General features: G+C 42.6%; 1 protein-coding gene across 5 annotated transcripts in view; it reads left to right on the plus strand.

Annotated features, from left to right (window-relative positions):
• The window catches only part of Cep112 (centrosomal protein 112), a 467,011-nt gene that overhangs the window by 181,652 nt on the left and 263,458 nt on the right, over positions 1 to 21,901 (plus strand). For 3 of the 5 annotated variants that reach the window (NM_001105849.1, XM_087570858.1, XM_087570856.1), the window contains 2 exons: positions 2,130 to 2,265; positions 20,140 to 20,247. In NM_001105849.1, coding sequence (NP_001099319.1) covers positions 2,130 to 2,265; positions 20,140 to 20,247 — 244 coding nt within the window. The remainder of the gene's footprint in view (positions 1 to 2,129; positions 2,266 to 20,139; positions 20,248 to 21,901) is intronic. The other 2 variants (XM_087570857.1, XM_087570859.1) reach the window with 1 other exon arrangement.

Below are 21,901 nucleotides of genomic sequence, written 5' to 3' on the forward strand. Positions count from 1 at the left end.
TAAGCATGTGCATCTGCAACACAGTCTACTGTGCATGTACACACACACACACACACACACACACACACACACACACACACACACACTACATAAAATGTCACCTAAAAGGAAAGTTTCAGTGTTCTAGAAGTCTGTATCCTGTTGTGAGCAGTGTCTTGTCTTCAGCCAGATTAGAATGACTTTGATCCCATGCATAGTATCACGTGCCTCCATGCCTTGGAGCAGTCTTAAACTCCATAGGGCATACTAAGGGTGGCCATCATTACAGAAGAGAGGAGAAGGGATTCCGGTGGGAGATAGTGGTTTGCCATGGATGTATAGTGCCGTGACTACTGTTGGTGTAATCACAGGTAGAGATTACTACTGATACAATCACAAGTATCGGTGTAATCACAGGTAGACAGATGCAGAGGAGGATCTGAGGAGATAATAGACACAAAGTGTCCTTACATGAAGCAGTATGTTCAGTCAGCCCATAGGCAGAGTAGCTTAGATACACACATGCCGTCGTGCCCCAATCCAGGATGGAGAGGTGGTGTCCACTGAATGCAGAGAGACTGGAGAGTCCAGCTTACATGGCAGCTGCAGGCCACTTTCCCCTGTTATCTGTTAGCCACTGAGGCTTCAGCAAAGATGTAGTTTGCAATTAGTAAGAAAACTTGATGTTTTGATATAAAATATGTTTATGGGAAGCTTATACATGCTATATCTTAGAGGGATGCTTCCAAACTCACATCTGAGTAACTCCAGGAAGTTCAAGGTTGCTTGATCGGTTGGATGTTTTTTTGTTTTTGTTTTTGTTTGTTCTGTCCTTTAAATCGACAGTGGCAAAAATGGTTTGGAAAGGTCTCTTCCGATTCTGACAAAGTTCATATATTGATTCACATGAGTTAAATTGCTCTATCTCCCAGCATGCATCATTGTTAGTTAGTGATAGTCAGTGTGTGTGTGTGTGTGTGTGTGTGTGTGTGTGTGTGTGTGTGTGTGTCTGTGAACTTACCAGTAGGGAAGATGAGCCTAGTCCATCAGGAAAGCAGCTTGGTGAGTCAGCCACCCCCAGGAGCTCTGGAACTGATTTCCATCTATGGAGTCCTGGCATGAGCTCCCACAAGGACGATGGTCTTGGAAGTGAGTGTAAGCCCAATTTCCTGTTCTAGAAAGGAAAGGATAGAATAACTCTCACACAGGCTTACTGTGGAGATAAATGAAAATTGATATATGAAAATATTTTGCTTAATGCACAGAACCTAGTCAGAACTTCAGAATTTGAACTCATTTATAAATTAATGACTTCATTTTTTTATGTCACCATGGGATGAGGTCTACTGCTTTATGGTTCCATTTTGCCTGCCTGGTTTCAGTGTGATGTGCGAACAGATGGGAAGCACCTTTAGTCACGGGATCGCTGTGTTGCCTTGACCATCTTTAGGGTACCTGATGAGAATGTATGTCTTCCGGTCCGATGTCATTCATTTCTAAAACTGTCCTAGAGTCCACACACCATTGCACTCACCTGCTTAGAGGAATCTGTACCTGTTACCACCATTCCAGTCCGTGTCACACTCACTGCTCTTGTCCATCAAGTAGCTAACCCCCTGCCCACATGCCTTGTCTCCAGCAACAACAAATTCTTTTCAGTCCTCAGTTCTTTTACATAAGTGGGATCACATGTGATTTATTTCATTACTGACTTACTTGCCTAAACAAACACTTTGAAGATTATATATATATATATATATATATATATATATATATAAAATCACTGTATAGGTATGCCATGTTTTATATATTCACCACAGACGGAGAAACATAGTTGTGTGGCTTGTTTTAAGGGTGTCTTAGAGTGTAGTTATGCCTTCATCAAGATGTTGTGTGGTTTGTTTTTTCTCCCAGACAGATTGCCCAGTTATCAGTTTCTGAAAGAGAACTTTAAGAAAACACAGTCTGAATTTTGTTCAAAAGAAAGCTAATTATTATTTTTATTGAAACTTAGTTCTTTTTTAATTTTACAAAAATAATTAAAAAATTTTAAATTAAATATAATTCCATCATTTTCCCTTTTCCTTTCCTCCCTCCACCACCTTCTTCATCCTTTTCTTATGTAACTTGGCGCTTTATGAACTTTGCAGGGAGAAGGAGGAGCAGCTCGGCCGAGTGACTGAGGTTCAGAGGTTGCAAGCCCAGCAGGCAGACGCTGCCCTGGAGGAGTTTAAGCGGCAGGTGGAGGTGACCTCCGAGAAGGTCTACAGTGACATGAAAGAGCAGGTGAGACCCACTCACCCCCAGGACACTGCACTGTGAGACCCACTCACCCCAGGACACTGCACTGTGAGACCCACTCACCCCCGGAACACTGCACTGTGAGACCCACTCACCCCAGGACACTGCACTGTGAGACCCACTCACCCCAGGACACTGCACTGTGAGACCCACTCACCCCAGGACACTGCACTGTGAGACCCACTCACCCCCAGGACACTGCACTGTGAGACCCACTCACCCCAGGACACTGCACTGTGAGACCCACTCACCCCCAGGACACTGCACTGTGAGACCCACTCACCCCAGGACACTGCACTGTGAGACCCACTCACCCCAGGACACTGCACTGTGAGACCCACTCACCCCAGGACACTGCACTGTGACACCCACTCACCCCCAGGACACTGCACTGTGAGACCCACTCACCCCAGGACACTGCACTGTGAGACCCACTCACCCCAGGACACTGCACTGTGAGACCCACTCACTCCCAGGACACTGCACTTTGAGACCCACTCACCCCCAGGACACTGCACTGTGAGACCCACTCACCCCCAGGACACTGCACTGTGAGACCCACTCACCCCAGGACACTGCACTGTGAGACCCACTCACCCCCAGGACACTGCACTGTGAGACCCACTCACCCCAGGAACACTGCACTGTGAGACCCACTCACCCCCAGGACACTGCACTGTGAGACCCACTCACCCCAGGACACTGCACTGTGAGACCCACTCACCCCAGGAACACTGCACTGTGAGACCCACTCACCCCAGGAACACTGCACTGTGAGACCCACTCACCCCAGGACACTGCACTGTGAGACCCACTCACCCCCAGGACACTGCACTGTGAGACCCACTCACCCCAGGACACTGCACTGTGAGACCCACTCACCCCCAGGACACTGCACTGTGAGACCCACTCACCCCCAGGACACTGCCCTGTGAGACCCACTCACCCCAGGACACTGCACTGTGAGACCCACTCACCCCCAGGACACTGCACTGCTCTAAAGCTGAGTTGGTGCTGGAGAGATGCTTAGCAGTGAAAGCACAGACCGGTGTCACAGAGGACCGGACTTCTTCCCACCACACGCTTTTCGCCTGTCTCCATGACAATTCCACTTATGTGTAGATACTGGCACACAGGCTCACATGAGTATGTGTGATTAAATATGCAAATAAGAGTTGGGCATAGTTATGAGTTCCAAAACTGCCTGTCTGCATAGCAGGTTCCAGGCCAACCAGCGCTATATGGTGAGACCCCTATCTGAAGAAAGAGAAAGCCCTGTCAGAAGTAACAATACAGCGGGGTCAGCGAGTAAGAATGCAAAGGGGTCTGAACCTGCGATTCACCTTTGAAGCCAGAATGGTCACCTAAGAGTACTAAAGTCCATCTCAAAGTGTGGTAATGGCAGCAATGTTAATACAACAATGTATAATTGTATACATGTAGGAAATGTCCAAAGATTAATTTTTTGTTTGTTTTTGTTTTTGTTTTCCAAGACAAGGTTTCTCTGTGTAGATTTGGCTGTCCTGGAATTCACTCTGTGGACCAGGCTGGCCTCAAAATTACAGAGAACTGTCTGCTTCTGCCTTCCAAGTGCAGATTAAAGGCATGTACCACCACGGCCCAGCAAAGAGTACATTTTTAAAAGAAAAGATTATGCTAGTACTAAAAGCTTTTATCTGTTATTCTCATTTTATTTGGTACATTTAATAATATATATGTTTTTATGTTTAACTAGTATATTTTAATGGTAAATATATTTTATCATTTGAAAATGATCACATTTTAATTATCAGCTCCTTGTAGTAAGTATATTTAGATTGTTTTCTGTCATAATTAGGGTTTCTGTTGCTGTGATGAAACACTATAACCAAAAGCAACTTGGGAAGAAAGGATTTATTTTGCTTACATATCTATATCATTTTTCACCATCAAAAGCAGTGAGGGCAGGAATTCAAACATGGCTGGTACCTGGTGAAGGACCTGATGAGAAGCTCTAGAGAGGAGCTGCTTACTTGGCTTGCTCCTCATGACTTGCTTAGTCTATGTTCTTACAGCACCAAGGACTACTTGTGCATGAGTGTGGTCACACACACATGGCTGGGCCCTCACCCAGCCATTACTAAATAAGAAAATGATCCCACAGACTCCATTCTTCTGGAGGCCTTTTCTCAACTGAAGTTACCTCTTATGGAATGACTCTGGCTCCTGTCAGGTTGACATAAACTATAGGCTGCACATTGCTGAAGCAGCATGGTGTAGTTATGCTGTTTCTCTTCAGCTGCAGGTGTCTCCCCTAGGAAAACCAAGCACACGTGAGTGTTAGAAATGGCCCTGAGCAAAACCTACAGGCTTCTGTTTGAAACTGCTTATTTTGATGTGACTTTCTCAGTTCTGATTTCCACTAATGCTGATTTGGGAGTGTGATTTGGAGGACTCCATTTTTCTGTTTTCAGCTTGTTCCCTAGGTAAAATCTTTGGGGACTTTGTGCTAGGCAGCAGAGACTATCCATCCTGATGCTTGGATGTGGATTTCACTTTCTGTTCCACCCGGACCTAGGATGTGTATGTGGTCCAGATATTTCACAGAACTGATCGGAAATTCTCTGTTAGGCTTAAAATTAAAGGAATAAAGAAATTACCAAAAAAGAAAGCTTGAGGCAAGAATATGTAAACATATTGCCAAGAATTATTGACTAGATATTAGGTGTTTGGCAATGCGTAGCCAATAGTAGAACACTTCAATAAAAGCTATTATGGTCAACTTTCGGGTCACCAAGTGCACTTAGAGTTGGTGGAACAATACAAACATCAGAATTTGTATTCAGTCCTCACAGTGTAAAGCCACAAATCTGAAAATGGCCTACGTTAGAATTCAGAAGAAGCTAAAAACCATATATCTCCCCTATAAATATATATGAAAAAGAATTGAACCTCTAAAATAAAATAAACATTCTATGACTTTCTATGCATTATGATACTAGTAAAGGAATGAGAACAATAATAGTGTTTTACAGTTTGGGAAGAAAAAAGTTACAATTCAGTTTAATCAATAACCAAGGGTTTTGTTCACTCACTAGATATCAGAAAAACTCCACATGCATGCACGCATGCACATGTACACACACACACACACACACACACACACACACACACACACACATACACACACACACACACCTTACTTCTTTTCTTCAAAAACATTACATGAAGACATTTTATCTAGAGATGAAGCACAAGCTTCCCACACATAGGGATGCCATCATCTAAACAGTGAGGCAAAGATCCATCAAAGTAGAAATGAATTTAAATGATGTTAAAAATCTTATTATAAAAGCGAATATGAAGTGAATGGAATTCTCAAAAGAAAGTATGTAGGGGTGTGTGTATAAAATTTGTATTTTATAATACACACACACACACACACACACACACACACACACACACACACAAATTTAAACTTGAAAAGGCCAGGAAATTACTCAGTGTGCGCAGTACTTATCACACAAGCATGAGGCCTGACGTCTGGACCCCTGATAACTGTGTAGAAGCCATGCTGGGTCACACATTTCTGTGCTTCCAGTCCAGGGGCCAGATATGGGGAGGAGACAGACATAGTAAATCTCTAGAGCTTGCTGGCCAGCGAAGCTAGTTGAATTGGGGAGCTCTAGGTGCAGTGAGAGACCCTGTCTCAAAAAGTGAAGTGGACGTGTGGCTTGAGAGCATTAAGGCTCTGTTCAATTCCCATCTCCCACATGGCGGCTCACAGTTAACTCTAACTCCAGTTCTAGAATATCCAGCGCCCTCTTTTGGCCTCAGAGGACACTGTACATATGTGGTGTATGTACATAAATATGTGGTGTGTTTATGTCTATAAATGCAGGTAAAACATCCACATACTTAACAACCTAAGGCAGGAAGTGAGAAAGATACCTGATCTCATTGTCTATTTTCTGCTTGCTTGTGCACACAAAACAGAGGGATGTGAACACATACATTCCTTCCATTAACAAATTAAAATGAAATCTCCACATTAAGCTAGCTAAGATTAATAAATGTATAGGACTAGGAGAAATAGCACACTGATCCAACACTGGGTAGCCTGGTTGAGACTGTGAGTCTGGGTATCCCTTAGCCATAGCAAAGGGATTGGTGGATATTGAGAAGAGCTTAGTATATAAGGTTCTTTGTCACTAATGTGAAACTCGTATGATCCCTAAACCAAGGAAACATAACATAGAGTAACCTGGACCCCTGAAGCCAGGTACATAGCTTTAGCCCAGCACTCTGGAGGCAGAGGCAGGTGAATCTCTGTGATGTTGAGACCAGCTTAGTTTACACAGTGAGTTCCAGAGCAGCCAGGGCTACATAGAGAGACTGACAGAAAAAAGAGAAAGAGGGGAGACAGGGAGGGATGGAGGGGGAGGGAAGGTGGGAGAGGAGGAAGAAGGGCCAGGGGAGGGGAAGGGGAAAGGGCCAGTGAGATAGCTGATTTTGATCCCTAGGACTTGAGTTTGATCCCTAGAATCTTGAAAGAACACCACCACGAAGCTACCCTCTGACCTCCATACATACCCACCCATGATGCACGCATGTGTGCACACGCGCACGTGCGTGCGCTCATTTTTTTTTAAATTAAAACTTGATTAAAGTTTACATTCTCTTTCTGTTACAATGTTTTTATTGGGTGTCAATCTTTTAAGATTTTAAGTAGAGGAAAACAAACAAGCAAAACAACGAAGACCAGTTCAGCTTTGTAAAGTTTACTTGACCATGGGTTTATTTTGTTTTGTTTTAAGGCTCTAGAACTGGGTACCATAGTAGAATAAAATTGGTTCAGAATCCACAGCACCCCATCCTCATAGTGTGGTGAGTGGCCTTTATAACCAAAGAGCTAGGCGTGACAACAGCTATTTCCTGACTGGTATACTTCTGCCACTTTGCCCGCTGCCCTTTCTGGTATTACATGGCAGCCTCCAACCTGGGATTGCCTAAGGCTCACTGTGTGGCTCCCTCTGCTCTGCTGCTTACCAATGGCAGGTAGTGTCAGGCTACTTGGAACCTGCCTGCAACAACTGACACTGTAGATGGAAGTTCCTTTATGCCGAATTTTGTTTAGATACGAATACTGGTTTAAACCAGTTTATGATTTCAGCAACGTATAGGCACTAAATCATTAATTATCTAGGTGCACATTTTCATAAGTATCTTGAGAAGGTAATTGCAGAACCTGAGAGGGAATATTGTCAAAGAATGGGAGCTGAGGACTACAGTAGAGTGCACTCATGCGGTTGTAAATATTAACAGGTTAACTTTTTCTGCTTAATAAATAGTATTAACAGACCTAAATCTACAATATGCTCTTACAAAAGACACCACTGGAATAAAAAAAACCAAAAACTTTTGTTAAAAGTATGATGAAATTGTTTCACTTATTTTCAGAGGAAATGAAGAACTGTGTTAAAGCATCATACAAATTAGAATTAATACAAGTTCGTAAACTAGAGCAAAGGGCTTGTGTTTGTGTGTCAAAGGCAGGACTGCTTGAGTCCCCTCTTTGGAAAGGTGTTAGGAACACACAGAGAGGTCACAGTCATCATGTACATTTTTCTCTGTCTTTTAGACTGCAGAGATGAACCAGATGAATTTTCTACTTTCTGCTGTCTAGAGACAGCACATTAAATTTTTACTCTTGTAAATCCGTTATGAAATTTAGTAGACCATACACAAAACTTCATTTTGTTTCTAAAACTTGACATATCAAAAAAGACGTTATTTACCACAATGTAATAAAACTGGAAATTCAATTTGAACTGAAACTCCCACGTTGACTTCACCAAAATGAAAGGGTTTTGCTCTCTGAAAGACTCCAATAAATTACAACAAAAGGAAAGGCTGGAGAATGGGGTAAGTATTTTAATTTCTACATTTCAAAGAATTCGAGTATAAAATATGAAAGGTATCAGTACAACTCAATAACAAGACAAGTAGCCCAATCAAAAATAGACAAAGACTCATAGAGCCCCCTCCCAGAAGATAGACTGAGGACAGGTAGGCACAGGAAAGGTGCTGAACACCTCACTTGAGATGCAAACTGAAACCCAGTGAGATGTCGCTTTCCGGATGGAATGGCTAAGATGATGAGGAGAGCAGAGGATCAGGAGTGCCATGCAGCTGGATGGAGCTCTTACACGTGGTTAGGAAACATAGAATGGCGCTGCCATTGTAGAAGATTGCCAGTAAACAGCTACATGTACTGTACGTCAGGGATTCTTGTATTTATTGAAGGGAAGTAAAAACAAGTGTAGACCAGAACTTGTGCACAATTACTGACAGAAACAGTAATTCATATGCTGCTCAACAAACGAAAAGATGACCAGGAACTAATAAATAATATGTAGAGCCATCAAAAGGATTGGGTTATTGATAATTCTCAACAAATGGATGTCTCCAAGCCTGTGGATGAAAGAATATAAAACCAGAAAAGTCTGTACTGAGTGCTTTCTAATCACTGGTTCTGTTAGAATGCTTTAGACCCTGCGGAGGCCTCTTTAAATCTCACATCAACTGAATACCTTTCAGAGCCAGGGGGCTTGTCTCATTCCTTGGGAACATTTATGTTATGTAAGGTGGAAAGTTTTCCAGCATGCTGAATTGTTTTTGATTGTGCCGCTTGTGTGACTTTGAGCGTTGGTGGTGATTTTAGTCACCCACACCCAGTGACTGCAGGGACTCATGAAACGCTCCAGAACAGATGATGTGCCTGGCCTCAGGAGCAGTCCCAATCAATGTAAAGGACTAAAATGATGCTCAGTGTACTCTGTTAGCCACATTATTGTAATTTAGAAATAAATGACAAAACAAATCAGGGAAACACTCAAATATTAGAAAGTTAAACAATAGACTTTTAAGAATAATTCATGGGTCAAGGTAAAACAAAGAGAATATTTTGACCTGATCTAAAGCAAAAATTAGGACATATCAATTTTTTTTTCAGTTCAGGTAAAGCAATAAATAAAAATTTATAGTTTGAAGCATCTATGTCTAAAGAGAAAATTCTCAAGCCACCACCCTCACCTTCATCCTAAGAACAGAGAAAAAAAGTAATGCAAGTGTGTGTCTAGAGAAGCAGGAAGAACAGAGTGGCGAGGAACCAGTGAGGGAGTAGATGTGGGGAAGTGGACAGCTGTCGGGACGGCCCAAACGACGGTTCAGAAACAGTATCAAAATTGGCTAAAGCTACACTAAGAACAAATAAAGGGCAATGGGTGCAGTTGGGCTGAGAGGAGAGAGGGCACCACTGTGGATTAATGAAACGTGGCATGCAGATAGAAAGGGAAAAAATTACTTGGTTTTACCATAAGTGGCAGAAGTTCCCACTTATGATTTTTCTGCAGATAACATATTTACTCTTGTTACTTTCTACTTAATAAAAATTTTAGGGGTTGGGGATTTAGCTCAGTGGTAGAGCGCTTGCCTAGGAAGCGCAAGGCCCTGGGTTCGGTCCCCAGCTCCGAAAAAAAAGAAGCAAAAAAAAAATTTTTTTAAGGACAGATATTTAATAGCTCACCCCACAAATTCTTTTACTTCACCCCTTCCTAATCTTCATCCCCTAGATTAAATTTCTTTAGACTTTCATATCAGTACGTACACACACACACACACACACACACACACACACACACACACACGCACACACACACACACACGATTTTATGACTGTATCTAAAATCAAAGATCCATAAGTGATTGATATATAAGTCTGGCTTATTTCACTTGTAAGACAATGGCCAATTGTATTTATTCTCCTGCAAACAGCGTTCAATCTTCTGCCTCATCCCCCTCCCCTTCCTCCTCCTCCTCCTTCTCTTCTTCCTCTTCTTCCTCCTCTTCTTTTTCGCTATTAATTTTATTTATTTATTTATTTCGCAATCCAGTCATTGTTCCCTGCCGGTCCCCTCTCCCACAGTTCTTCATCCTATCCCTTCTTCTCTCTGTCTGCAAGACGATGTTATCCCTTTCCTTACACCCCCAATCTGACTTCCTCACTCCCTGGGGCCTCAAGGCAGAGGCTTGCAGATTCTCCCACTGAGGCCAGTCAGGCAGTCCTCTGTGTATATGTGTCAGGGCCTCTGACAAGCTCCTGATGCTGCCTGGTTGGTGGCTCAGTGTTTGAGAGATCTTGGGAGTCCTGGATACTTGAGACTGCTGGTCTTCCTTTGGGGTCGCCTTCCTCCTCAGCTTCCTTCAGCTTTTCCCTAATTCAACCACAGGGGTCAGCAGCTTCTGTCCATTGGCTGGGTGTAAGTATTTGTATCTGCCTCAGTCAGATGCTCTTTGGGCTTCTCAGAGGACAGCTATGCTAGGCTCTTATCTATAAGAACATTATAGCATCAGTAATAGTATCAGGCCTTGGAGCCTCCCCTTGAGATGGATCCCAAGTTGGGTCAGTCAGTGGACCACGTTTCCCTCAGTCTCGTCTTCGTTTTTGTCCCTGCAGTTCTTTTAGACAGGAACAGTCCTGGGTCATAGTTTTTGACTGTGGGATGGCAACCCTATCCCTATACTTGATGTCCTGTCTTTCAACTGGAGGTGGACTCCTTCAGTTCCTTCTCCCAAATGTTGGATATTTTATTATATCTCACCTCCCAGGTCTCAGGTACATTCTAGAGGGTCCCCCTACTTCCCATCTCCCACCTCCAGGTCACATATTTCCTACTCATTCTGCTGGCCAGCAGGGCTTCTCTCCTGTTTCCACCTGGATACCTGATCATGTTCCTCTTTTCCCCTCTCCCACCCAAATCCCTCCCTCCCTCTGTTTTCTTCTTCCTCCCAAGTAGGATTGAAGCTTCCTCACTTGGGCCCTTTTGCTTGTTAACCTTCTTGAGTTCTGTGGATTGTATCCTTGGTATTCTGTACTTTTTTGCCAATATCCACTTATTAGTGAGAATATACCATGCATGTCCTTTTGGGTCTGAGTTACTTCACTCAGGATGACATTTTCTAGTCCCATCCATTTGCCTGCAAAACTCATGATGTCCTCATTATTAAGAGCTGAATAGTACTCCATTGTGTAAATCAACCACATTTTCTGTATCCATTCTTCCATTGTAGGCATCTGGGTTGTTTCCAGCTTCTGGCTGTCATAGGTAAGGCTGCTATGAACATAGTGGAGCACATGCCCCTGCGGTATGGTGGGACATCTTTGGGGTACATGCCCAGGAGTGGAATAGCCGATCTTTAGGTAGATCTATTTCCAATTTTGTGAGGAAGCTCCAGATTGATTTTCAGAGTGGTTGTACCAGTTTACAATCCCACCAGCAATGGAGGAGTGTTCCTCTTTCTCCACATCCTTGTCGACATGTGCTGTCACCCGAGAGTTTGATCTTAGCCTTTCTGATTTGTGTAAGGTGGAATCTCAGGGTCGGTTTGGTTTGCATTTCCCGTAAAGAAAAGTTCAGAGTCCTTAGTCATCGGGGAAATGTAAATGATGTCACTCTTTAGGGATGAACACGGCTCAAGTCTGTACACCACAGTTCTTTCTTCCTCTTTCTCTTGACATGCACTTGGCTTATTTTGTAAGTTAGCTATTGTGGCCAGTGCTGCACTACCCATGGAAATGCTGGGAGTTCTCGGGTGTGTGTGCCTTAGAGTGTTTGAGGTGCACACGTGGAGTAGGAGCTCCTGCACAGGACAGTTCTTGCTGTAGTCCGTTTGTCAGCCATAATCTAAGAAAGGGGCCATCCCATTCTGTCTTCCTTGTTGGCCTCCTCTTCTGTGCAGAAGCCTTTTAACTTCATGCAGTCCCGTTTGCCAACTTCTCCTTTTCCTTCCTGCCCTGTTGAAGTCTTCTTCATCTAGTTCTTGCCTGTGCCTCTATCCTGAAGTGTTTCCCCTGGTTTCCCTCCTAACACTCTCAGCTCTTACATTACAGTCTTCCATCCATTTAGTTGACTTTTGTGGGCTGAGAGCCTACGTTCTAGTTTTATTTTTCTTCTACTCGTGGACATCCATTTTCTGACATCATTTGTCGACAAGGTTGTTGTTTATATAATGTATTTTTTTGGCATATTTGTCAAAAACTAGGTTGCTGGACCTGTTTGTTTAGGGTCCTCTCTCCGGCTGCACTTGCGTGTGTTTCTGGTTTTGTTACTGTTGCTCAGTGGTGGTGTTTGAGAAAAGGCATTGTGGCTGCCCAGCATTGCCGTCTTTCCTCAGGATTGCTCTGGCAACCTCGGCTCTCTGTGCTACCATAAGGACTTTCAGGTTTCTTTTCCTATGTATGTGAGTAATCTCATTGGAATTTTGATGCCGTTTGTATTGAGTCTGTGGTTTGCTTGTGGAAATATAAGCATTTTCATGATATTCTGTCCATGAGCGTATGAGTTCTTCCTCATGTCTTCTTCATTTTCTTTCTTGTTGTTTTAAAATTTCCATTGTAGATATCTTCCACTCATTCATTAGATTTACTGTCCAGTGTTGTATTTATTTTTAGGCTTTTGTCTTCCTGATTCCTTTCTTGGTGAACTCAGTAGGTGGGGATAGAAAATTACTGGTTTTTATTTGTTGATATTGGATACAGCTGCTGTGCCAGGAGTGTTTATCAGTGCTGCAACACTTATGGTGCACCTTTGTTGTTCTGTGTTCTTCTGTGCTGTGTGCAGGTATGGATGAACCTTGTCCTCAGTGGTATTACTCCCAACATCCAGGGCTGTGCTGAGTAACAGTGGGGCAAGTGGACACCATCACTCCATGCCTGATCTCATCAGAAGTGCTTCGTGTTTACCTGTTAAATATTACCTATACGTTTGTTGTAGTTATTGTTCATCTTTATTATCATGAGACATGCGTCTCTTATTAATTTCTTTAGGACTCTCATTATGAAGATATCTATGATGATTTTTTAGAAATTATTGAAAAGATCATGACATTTTCTCTTTGATTCTAATGTGACGGGTACATTTACTAATTTACATATACTGAACCATCTTTATGATTAAATTCAAATCAACCAATTCTAAATGACCTTTTAGATTTAATTATTGAATTTGAAAATTTTTTCATTATTCACTAGAGATTGACTCCTTATTTTTAATGTATCTATGTGCATGTATGTATGTGTCCTTATTTTGTTTGAGTAACAAAGTAATACCAGCTTGGCAAAATATATAGAACTGAAAGCCCTGACAACAGTATAATGGTCTCAGGGACCATTTTTGTTATTATAATTTAATTATTTCATTTTTAAGATTATAATTACATCATTTCCCCTTCCTTTTCCTCTTTGCAAATCCCCTCACAAAACCCTGCCTGCTTACCCTCTTTTTTCATTAATTCATGGCCCCTTTTTTAATTAATTGTTGTTACATATGTGTATGTGCACATTCATATATATACCCCATTCCATCTATACAATGTTGCTTGTATGTATTTCCACATTATTATTTTGTTATATGACATTTTTATATTTTGAGAGAAAGTACATTTATAAATTTCATACACTCACACAATGCGTTCCCATCATACTCACCTTCCATTTCTGTCCCTCTATTCTTTCTGGATCATCCCCTTCATGTCACCCTCCCAGTTTCATCATTTCTTTGTCCCCATGTCTGTCTTCCCCTGTCCTTCATGATCCACTGCCTTCAGTTACTGCTGAATGCCCATAGAGGCAGGGGTCAGGCCATCCACTGAGGCATCGTCAGCTCACAGAGCCTGCACTCATGAAGGAGACGGGGTCTCCCTTCCCCAGCAGCATTGACTCTTTAGGTTCTTAGCTGGAAGTTGGGGCCTATGTCTACCATCCATGACAGAATGTTGTCTGGTTTCATCTTGTGCAGTCAACCACAGCTGTTATGATCTCATTTGTGCAGCAGGCCTGCCTGCCCTGTGCAGAAGACAGTGTTGCTACAGTCTTCCCTGACTTACAGCCTGTCCAGTCTTTCCACCCTCTTTCTGCAGTTACCTGAGCTCTGTGGACAGGTCATGTGACATAGATGCTCCATGTATAGGTGAGCCATCTTCCAACACTTGTTCTCTGAAGTTTGGCCAGTTGTGAGTGGCTTTATTTAACTGCAGGCCACTATACAAAGATATTTCTCTGATGAGGACTGAGAGCTGCCTTACTCTATGGCTATAGAGAAACATATTTAGAAGGTAATAGTGTTGGCCTCACCATGGGGGCCTCTGAACTATCCGGCTATAGGTTATTGGCCAGATTAACAGTAACAGCAATGAGTTTCCTTTTGTGGAGTGGACCAGAAAGCACTTGGCTGCCCCCATAACGTACATGCCACTGTTGAGCTCATGGACATATCTTACAGTGCCAGTGCAATCATAGAGTTCACAGCTGGGTCTGACTGTGGAACCATTATTTTAATAACCTCACCCATATGTAAAATGAGGTGGCCATCAGCTGTGGAGTGTTAGAGATGACAGGTAGCATTTGGAGATTTGCCTTTGGAAATACCATGTCTGTTGGATCAGTCCTCAGAGCATCTCTGTTCTGTGGTGCGCCAGCCTCCAGTTTCCAGTCACACCGCACCTGCCAGACCACCATAAGAGTCCATGTGCCCTACCTTCTTCTTCCCATGTCTCTGTGAGCTGATGAGCTCACACAGGGCCCTAAGTAGTGCATGCTGTGGTATCCTTTTACTTTTCCACATTTCCTGGCTCCATGGCCTGCTTTCGAGAGAAGCATTTGCAAGCCTGGGTTGCTGGGTGGGGCTAATTCACACTTTTGAATACTAGTAGTGATGACAAAGCAGGATGTTCGTTTGGTTGTCTCTTGTTGAAGGAATGGTTTCTATTACATAGAGTTTCCAAGTAGAATCGGATTCCCGAGATAAGAAAGGCCTGCCTGTATAAACACTAAGGGATTCCATGTGCGATGGGATCCTTACAGCTGCTTTTTCACACATCAGTCAAATGATTCTTACTGGGGAACTTGAATAAATGTTAAACAAAATGCTAAAATATATGGGAGTACATGCTAGATTAGAATCTCCCATTCAATTATTTTCAATTGTATAAATAGTATGTGACTGGTATAGAACAAAATCTGTATGAGAATAAAGCAGTAGATTCTTAACGTTAACTTAAAGCAGTAGGACTTAACGTTTTTAATCTCTATTTAGCCAAGCATATAAATACTTATTTATTGAGCTTTCTAGCACTTTCTTTTCTTTTTAATCTGTATAGGTTTGTGGTGTGCATGGATATGTATACAGCTTTTGCATATATGTGGACATGAGTGTTATGGGTGCAGAGGTTTGAGGTTGATGTCAGAGGTCACCCTTAATGGCCCTGCCACCTTATTCATTGAGGCAGGCTCTGTCAATCAAATGGGAGCTTGCTGATGTGGTTAGTTGTGTTAGCCAGCATCCTCTGGGGCTCCGTTTTCTTACTGTGAGGCTTTACTCATAGGCAAGCTGCTTCCTCCCCGACATTTCTGCTCTTCACACTTGTGGGCCAAGCACGCCAGCCACGGAGCTTTTCCCAAACCATCCTTTCCCGCATTTGTACCTAGCTATTGACCACTCTGTGTGTCTCAATGTTTTTGTATGTCTATGTATATGAGTCTTAAAATAGTTAGAAGACAATTTCTTAGCACTTTTCTAAATATTTGGTAGATAGGATAAAGTATATTTCTATTCTAAATTATATAACTTTGTAATTATACAACTTAGATTGTGCGTGTTATATTACTTACGATGTAATGGGGCACAGCACTTTATTGGAGAAAGATGAGTTACTTTTTATGACTGTAGTTGATGGAAAATGCTATATGCTTATCTGTTGTCCATTCTTCCTTTTTCCTAGAACCAGATCTCATTTAGGGAATGAGGAGTCATCCATTTAAAAACTCTTCTGTTACAGAAAGCAGTTAACATTTAATGCACTTCAAAGTAATAAGATGCAAATAGGGCAGTGAAGTTGCTACTGACAGGAATTTAGGCTTTCAGGAGTTCAGGGGGAAATGGGTTTGCTTTGGCTTGCATTTTGAGGTGCAGTCCATCACTGTGGGAAGGCGTGGCAGCAGGCAGGTAAATCATTGATCACGTTGTGTCCTCAGAGTGCAGAGAAAGATAAATGCTGGCACTCAGCTTGCACTCTCCCTTTCCTCCTATTTATCTAATCTGGGACCCCAGCCTGAGAGATGATTTTGCCCACATTGATGGTGGGTCTCCTTAGTCAGTTCCTGTGTAACATCACTACAGACATGCGCAGAAGGGTGTCTTTTAGGTGATTCCAACTATAATGTTGACAGCAAGGATAGATCATCATGCTCTGGCTTTAAAGAGGAATCTGAGCTAATCCATACCCTTTTTTCTTCTCTCCTTCCCTTCACCCTCTGCCCTCCCCTTCCCAGATGTCCAGAACTAAAGAGATCATTTTGCAACTGCCAGGGCAACGTTGAAACGCAGCAGCTGTGACCCTGACAGCTTTGGCCTCCTGTAGATGGTTACTCTTGACCTTTCTTACACTGGGAAACAATTAGGTCCCACAGTACAAGTGGAAGCCCCGGCCGGGTACCTGGGTTTTCTCTGAAGTATTCCTTCCTCTGGCAGGGAGTAAGTCTGTGGATCCCATCAGGAGGAGCCAGTGCCTTTACCACTTCTAGTCTTGCTTCTGGGCCACCAAACAAACAGAGGTGCATGCAGTCCTACTCCTGCTCCTGGGTGGGCTGCCAGACTGTATTCTTGGTTTTCTTGAAGCCAGAGATACACAATAAAGGAGCTCTTGCTTCCCTTTGGTTTTGTTTGAAGTGAATGGAATTTGGAATGATGATGTGTGAGGAAGCAGAATCCTTTGTAGTTATGGCAACTGAGAACTCTAGTTTTAGATAAGCTTTGCGAGGCTTGTTTTCTATTCTACTTAAATTGAGGAGGAAGAATGGAGTGGGGTTTGGCATTCTCGGTCAGTGTTAATTTAAAGTGAAATATATTTCATTTTTACTTACCAGCCATTGTTATTTACTTTGGTTTTTCTTAACATTTGTATTTTTAAAGTCTTTTTTGTATGTTTTAATTATTTTCTATTCTGATGACAGACAATATTGCTTACGGACATAAAGTGCTAATTTTTATTTTATATCTTTACATATTTTCAATTTTAAAATTTACTCACTTTTGATATTCTATCTGTACTGAAATAGTAAGGAGCAAGAATCTGTGTCATGTGAGCATTTGTACGGAACTACTAATCAGACCAGGTCCGCGCCCATCGGCCAGGTCCGCGCCTGTCAGCCTCTTGCTCTCCTTGGCCTTTTACTTTGTTTATCCTTTCACTCATCTGTAAGAAAGCTTTCAGTCTCAGAATATGAGGATTTCGTTACTTCTTCAGTTCACAAGTCCCAGGCATGTGCGTTTACGGTGCATTGGTTCACGTCTTTCTGTCATGCAGTTCGCTGCAGCAGGACAGCTAGTTTCTTCGTCACCTCCCTTCTCTGTGGTAGCCTGCTTGAGGATCCGAGTCTGTGCTGTGGACTGCAGCCCCTCCTAGTGCTGCAGATCACTGGGACACTCCTCTTTTGTCATTGAAGCTTGTCCTGGACAACACGTCCTAACGCTTTCCCCCTCCATGGCCTCAGTAGCTGCCATGGTCCTTTCTGTTCCATAAGCTTCACTTGGTCAGATTCTCCACATTGGCGAGGCCGTGCATTCTGTCTTCTGAGCTCGCTTGCCTCATTTAGAATGATATCTGATTGGTGTGGTTGCAAATGCCAGGTCCCCTATTTTTTCCAAAGGCTGAGCGAGATTCTGTTTTGCATGTGTTATACACTACCCTGTATGCATGCCCGTGAACATTTGGAAAGACTCAGACTTTGGCCACTGTGAATGGCTCTACGTAAACATGAGAGTGTGACTATCTCTTCAACATATCAATTTTATGTCCATGGATAATATGCACAGTATTCGGATTACTAAATCAAACGATAGTTTTTAGTTGTTCAGAGAGCTCCATGGTTTTCTACAGTTACTGTGCTGCTCCATCCCCACGAGTATCAGAAATTCCCCTTATTTTGCTTTCTCATCAGTGTCTGTGTCTGGTAAGTAACGATCATTCTGACAGGTAGAAGATGCTAATTGTGGTTTTAATTTGTATTTACCTATTCATTGGTGATATTGAACGTTCTTTTGATTAATCTGTTGGCCATTTGGATGTCTCCTTTGAGATGCACGTTCAAACCCTTCTCCTGGTTTTAAATCTCTGTATTCTCTTGCTGTTTTGATGTTAACCCTTTACGAAATGTACTCCATCCAGGGTCAGCTGAATTGTCATAGTAGCTGTAAAGAAACTTTTGCTTTCATGTCTCTGTTTTGTTGACAGTTCATTCTGCTGCTGCACCAAGAAATCTTTGCTAAAACTAATGCCGAGAAGCTTTGCCCATATGTCTACTCCTAATTGTGTTACAGTGTCAGGTGTAATGTTTAAATCCTTCATCCGTTTTGAATTTATTGTATATTGTGCAAAAGAATCCAGTTCCACCCTCTTCAGGTAGACAACCAGTTCTCCAGACGCCATCTTGGAGAAGGTTCATTTTCTGTGATCTTGGCATGCTCTGCTGACTACGGATGCGTGTCATTTCTAGACCCATGTCCTAGTGGTCAGTGTGTCTGGTTTTACGCCAGCGTCGTGCTGTCTGAGCTGTAGCTTCCACATCTGCGTTGGGTAGTGCGACGGCTTCAGCTCTGTTCCTTCGGCTCAGGTTTGCGCAGGCTCGCAGACATCTTCCTGTTCCTTCGGCTCAGGTTTGCGCAGGCTCGCAGACATCTTCTCTGGCTCTTTGGGACTCTCAGGGTTCTTATATCCAGTTCTGTGAGAATGGTACTGGGAACTGGTAGCAATGCCACTGAATCTGTGGATTGCTTTGGTCGATATGGACATTTCAAAAGTATTGATTATTCTAACCAGAGAGCACAGGATGTCTTTGTATTCAATTATTTTCATTGGTTTCTTTTATCGGCATTTTATAGTTCTGACACATATATTCTTCAGCTATTCATGAAAAGTTATAGCTAATCATTAGACTTTGTTACGAGTGGCATTTTGTCTTAAATTCTTTTGTTGGTGGCATATATCAGCGCTCCTGGTGTTAGACTGCTGCTCTGGATTGGGCAACTTTATTGAGTTAGTTACTCCTCACAGTTTTTTGTGACACTTTTAGGGATTTCTATTTGTAAGGTCAAAGATGATTTTATTTCTGTTGCTGGTGGACTCTCTTTTTCTCAGCATCTCCTTGCTGTGACCTGGACTTCCAGCTATGGACAAAAGGGTGGAAGTTGACACCGTTGTCCAGGGCCTTCACTTAGAGGAAGGACCATCAGCTTTCCACAGATGAGTGTGATGCTAATTTGGTGATTAACCTTATTATTGTGTTGAACTACATTCTCTCTATGTCGCATTTGTCAAGAATTTCTAATTATAAAAATGTGGACTTTCAGCTACTAGTGGGGGCACACTCCTGTAATCTCAGTAATGGAGACTGCAGCAGGGAGCCCTGCAGCTCTAGGCCAGCTTAGGCTCAATTTGAAAAAAGTCACATCTTTAAAGGAAAGAAAAAGACATTGAGTTTTGTTTAATGCTTTTCTTTAAACTCTTGTGGTGGTTACATAGACTTTTTCTTATTTCCTTAGTGTATGTTTTATTGTAGTTATAACATTAGACCATATTCAGATGTATATCAATTTTAATCCCTTCTTGAAATTATCAAAGTAAACTAAAATAGTCACCCAGTCCATTCTCTTCCCAGCCTTGCTTTTATCACAGATTATTGAGTTGTTTAAGTTTGGGGATTTTTAGAGATGATCAAAATTTAAGCCGTGAGATACACGTTTTTAAATCTTTTGACTCTCGCAGATGGAAAAGGTGGAAGCAGACCTAAGCAGGTCCAAGTCTCTGCGTGAGAAGCAGTCCAAGGAGTTTCTGTGGCAGCTGGAGGACGCCAGGCAGAGATACGAGCAGCAGGTTGGCCTTTCGCTTTCATGATACCAGTTAATTTTTAATATGACTATAACTCCTCTTTTAATCATCTCTCTATCACAGAAATCTCTGTAAAATATAAGCATGACCATTGATATATTTGAAAATTTTAAAATAATAATTGTATTAAAACCCAGACAGAAGAGTTTTTAATATTCTTCTGAAGGCTATCTTGATGGTTTGTTATTCTGAACATTTAATTGAAAACTAATAAAGTTAGTTTAAAAATCACAATAAGTGATTCCTGACTCCTTCTATCCCTCTGTCCTAGAATGATTTACTCAGACATTACAGGATAGAATAGGCACTTGCGGTCTGCAGGTCTCAGCCCGGGCTGGCAGCAGACAAGACTCCTTTGCCGAGGCATTCTAGATTTTGGCAGACAATCACCACATGAACAGAAGTTGAAATGACTCTGAAAAGTGAGTCAAGAGGAGGAGAGGAATATGGGGAATATGGGGAATATGGCAAGAGACTGCCACAGGAGGGCAGGGGTGTGGTCCTCAGCACTGATGGATGGGTCCTTCAGATCCCTGCCCAGAGTTCTCTGGAGCACTGTGAGGGGGCTGCCAAGAGGTCTCTGCATTCTCAGCAGAAAACTAGGAATTACAAGAACCCAGAAAGAGAGCGAGCTAGGTGACAAAGGTGACAGTAAGCCCAGGTTAGGCAAAACACAGAGAGAAGGTTCCTAGCTGTGGGAGCAGGGGAATTAGACCCAATCAATGGTGGAAGGATTTTAGATTTTAAAAATCAAATATTGTTTTCTTTTTTTAAAATCTTCCACAATACTTAACTACAATTAATTTTTTTTATTAACTTGAGTATTTCTTATATACATTTCGAGTGTTATTCCCTTTCCTGGTTTCCGGGCAAACATCCCCCTCCCCCCTCCCCTTCCTTATGGGTGTTCCCCTCCCAACCTTCCCCCCATTGCCGCCCTCCCCCCCACAGTCTAGTTCACTGGGGGTTCAGTCTTAGCAGGACCCAGGGCTTCCCCTTCCACTGGTGCTCTTACTAGGATATTCATTGCTACCTATGAGGTCAGAGTCCAGGGTCAGTCCATGTATAGTCTTTAGGTAGTGGCTTAGTCCCTGGAAGCTCTGGTTGCTTGGCATTGTTGTACATATGGGGTCTCGAGCCCCTTCAAGCTCTTCCAGTTCTTTCTCTGATTCCTTCAACGGGGGTCCTATTCTCAGTTCAGTGGTTTGCTGCTGGCATTCGCCTCTGTATTTGCTGTATTCTGGATGTGTCTCTCAGGAGCGATCTACATCCGGCTCCTGTCAGTCTGCACTTCTTTGCTTCATCCATCTTGTCTAATTGGGTGGCTGTATATGTATGGGCCACATGTGGGGCAGGCTCTGAATGGGTGTTCCTTCAGTCTCTGTTTTAATCTTTGCCTCTCCCTTCCCTGCCAAGGGTATTCTTTTTCCTCATTTAAAGAAGGAGTGAAGCATTCACATTTTGATCATCCGTCTTGAGTTTCGTTTGTTCTAGGGATCTAGGGTAATTCAAGCATTTGGGCTAATAGCCACTTATCAATGAGTGCATACCATGTATGTCTTTCTGTGATTGGGTTAGCTCACTCAGGATGATATTTTCCAGTTCCAAACATTTGCCCACGAATTTCATAAAGTCATTG

The sequence above is a fragment of the Rattus norvegicus genome, chromosome 10 (assembly GCF_021556685.1).
Source record: "Rattus norvegicus strain SHRSP/BbbUtx chromosome 10, alternate assembly SHRSP_T2T, whole genome shotgun sequence".
NCBI classification, from domain to species: Eukaryota; Metazoa; Chordata; class Mammalia; order Rodentia; family Muridae; genus Rattus; species Rattus norvegicus.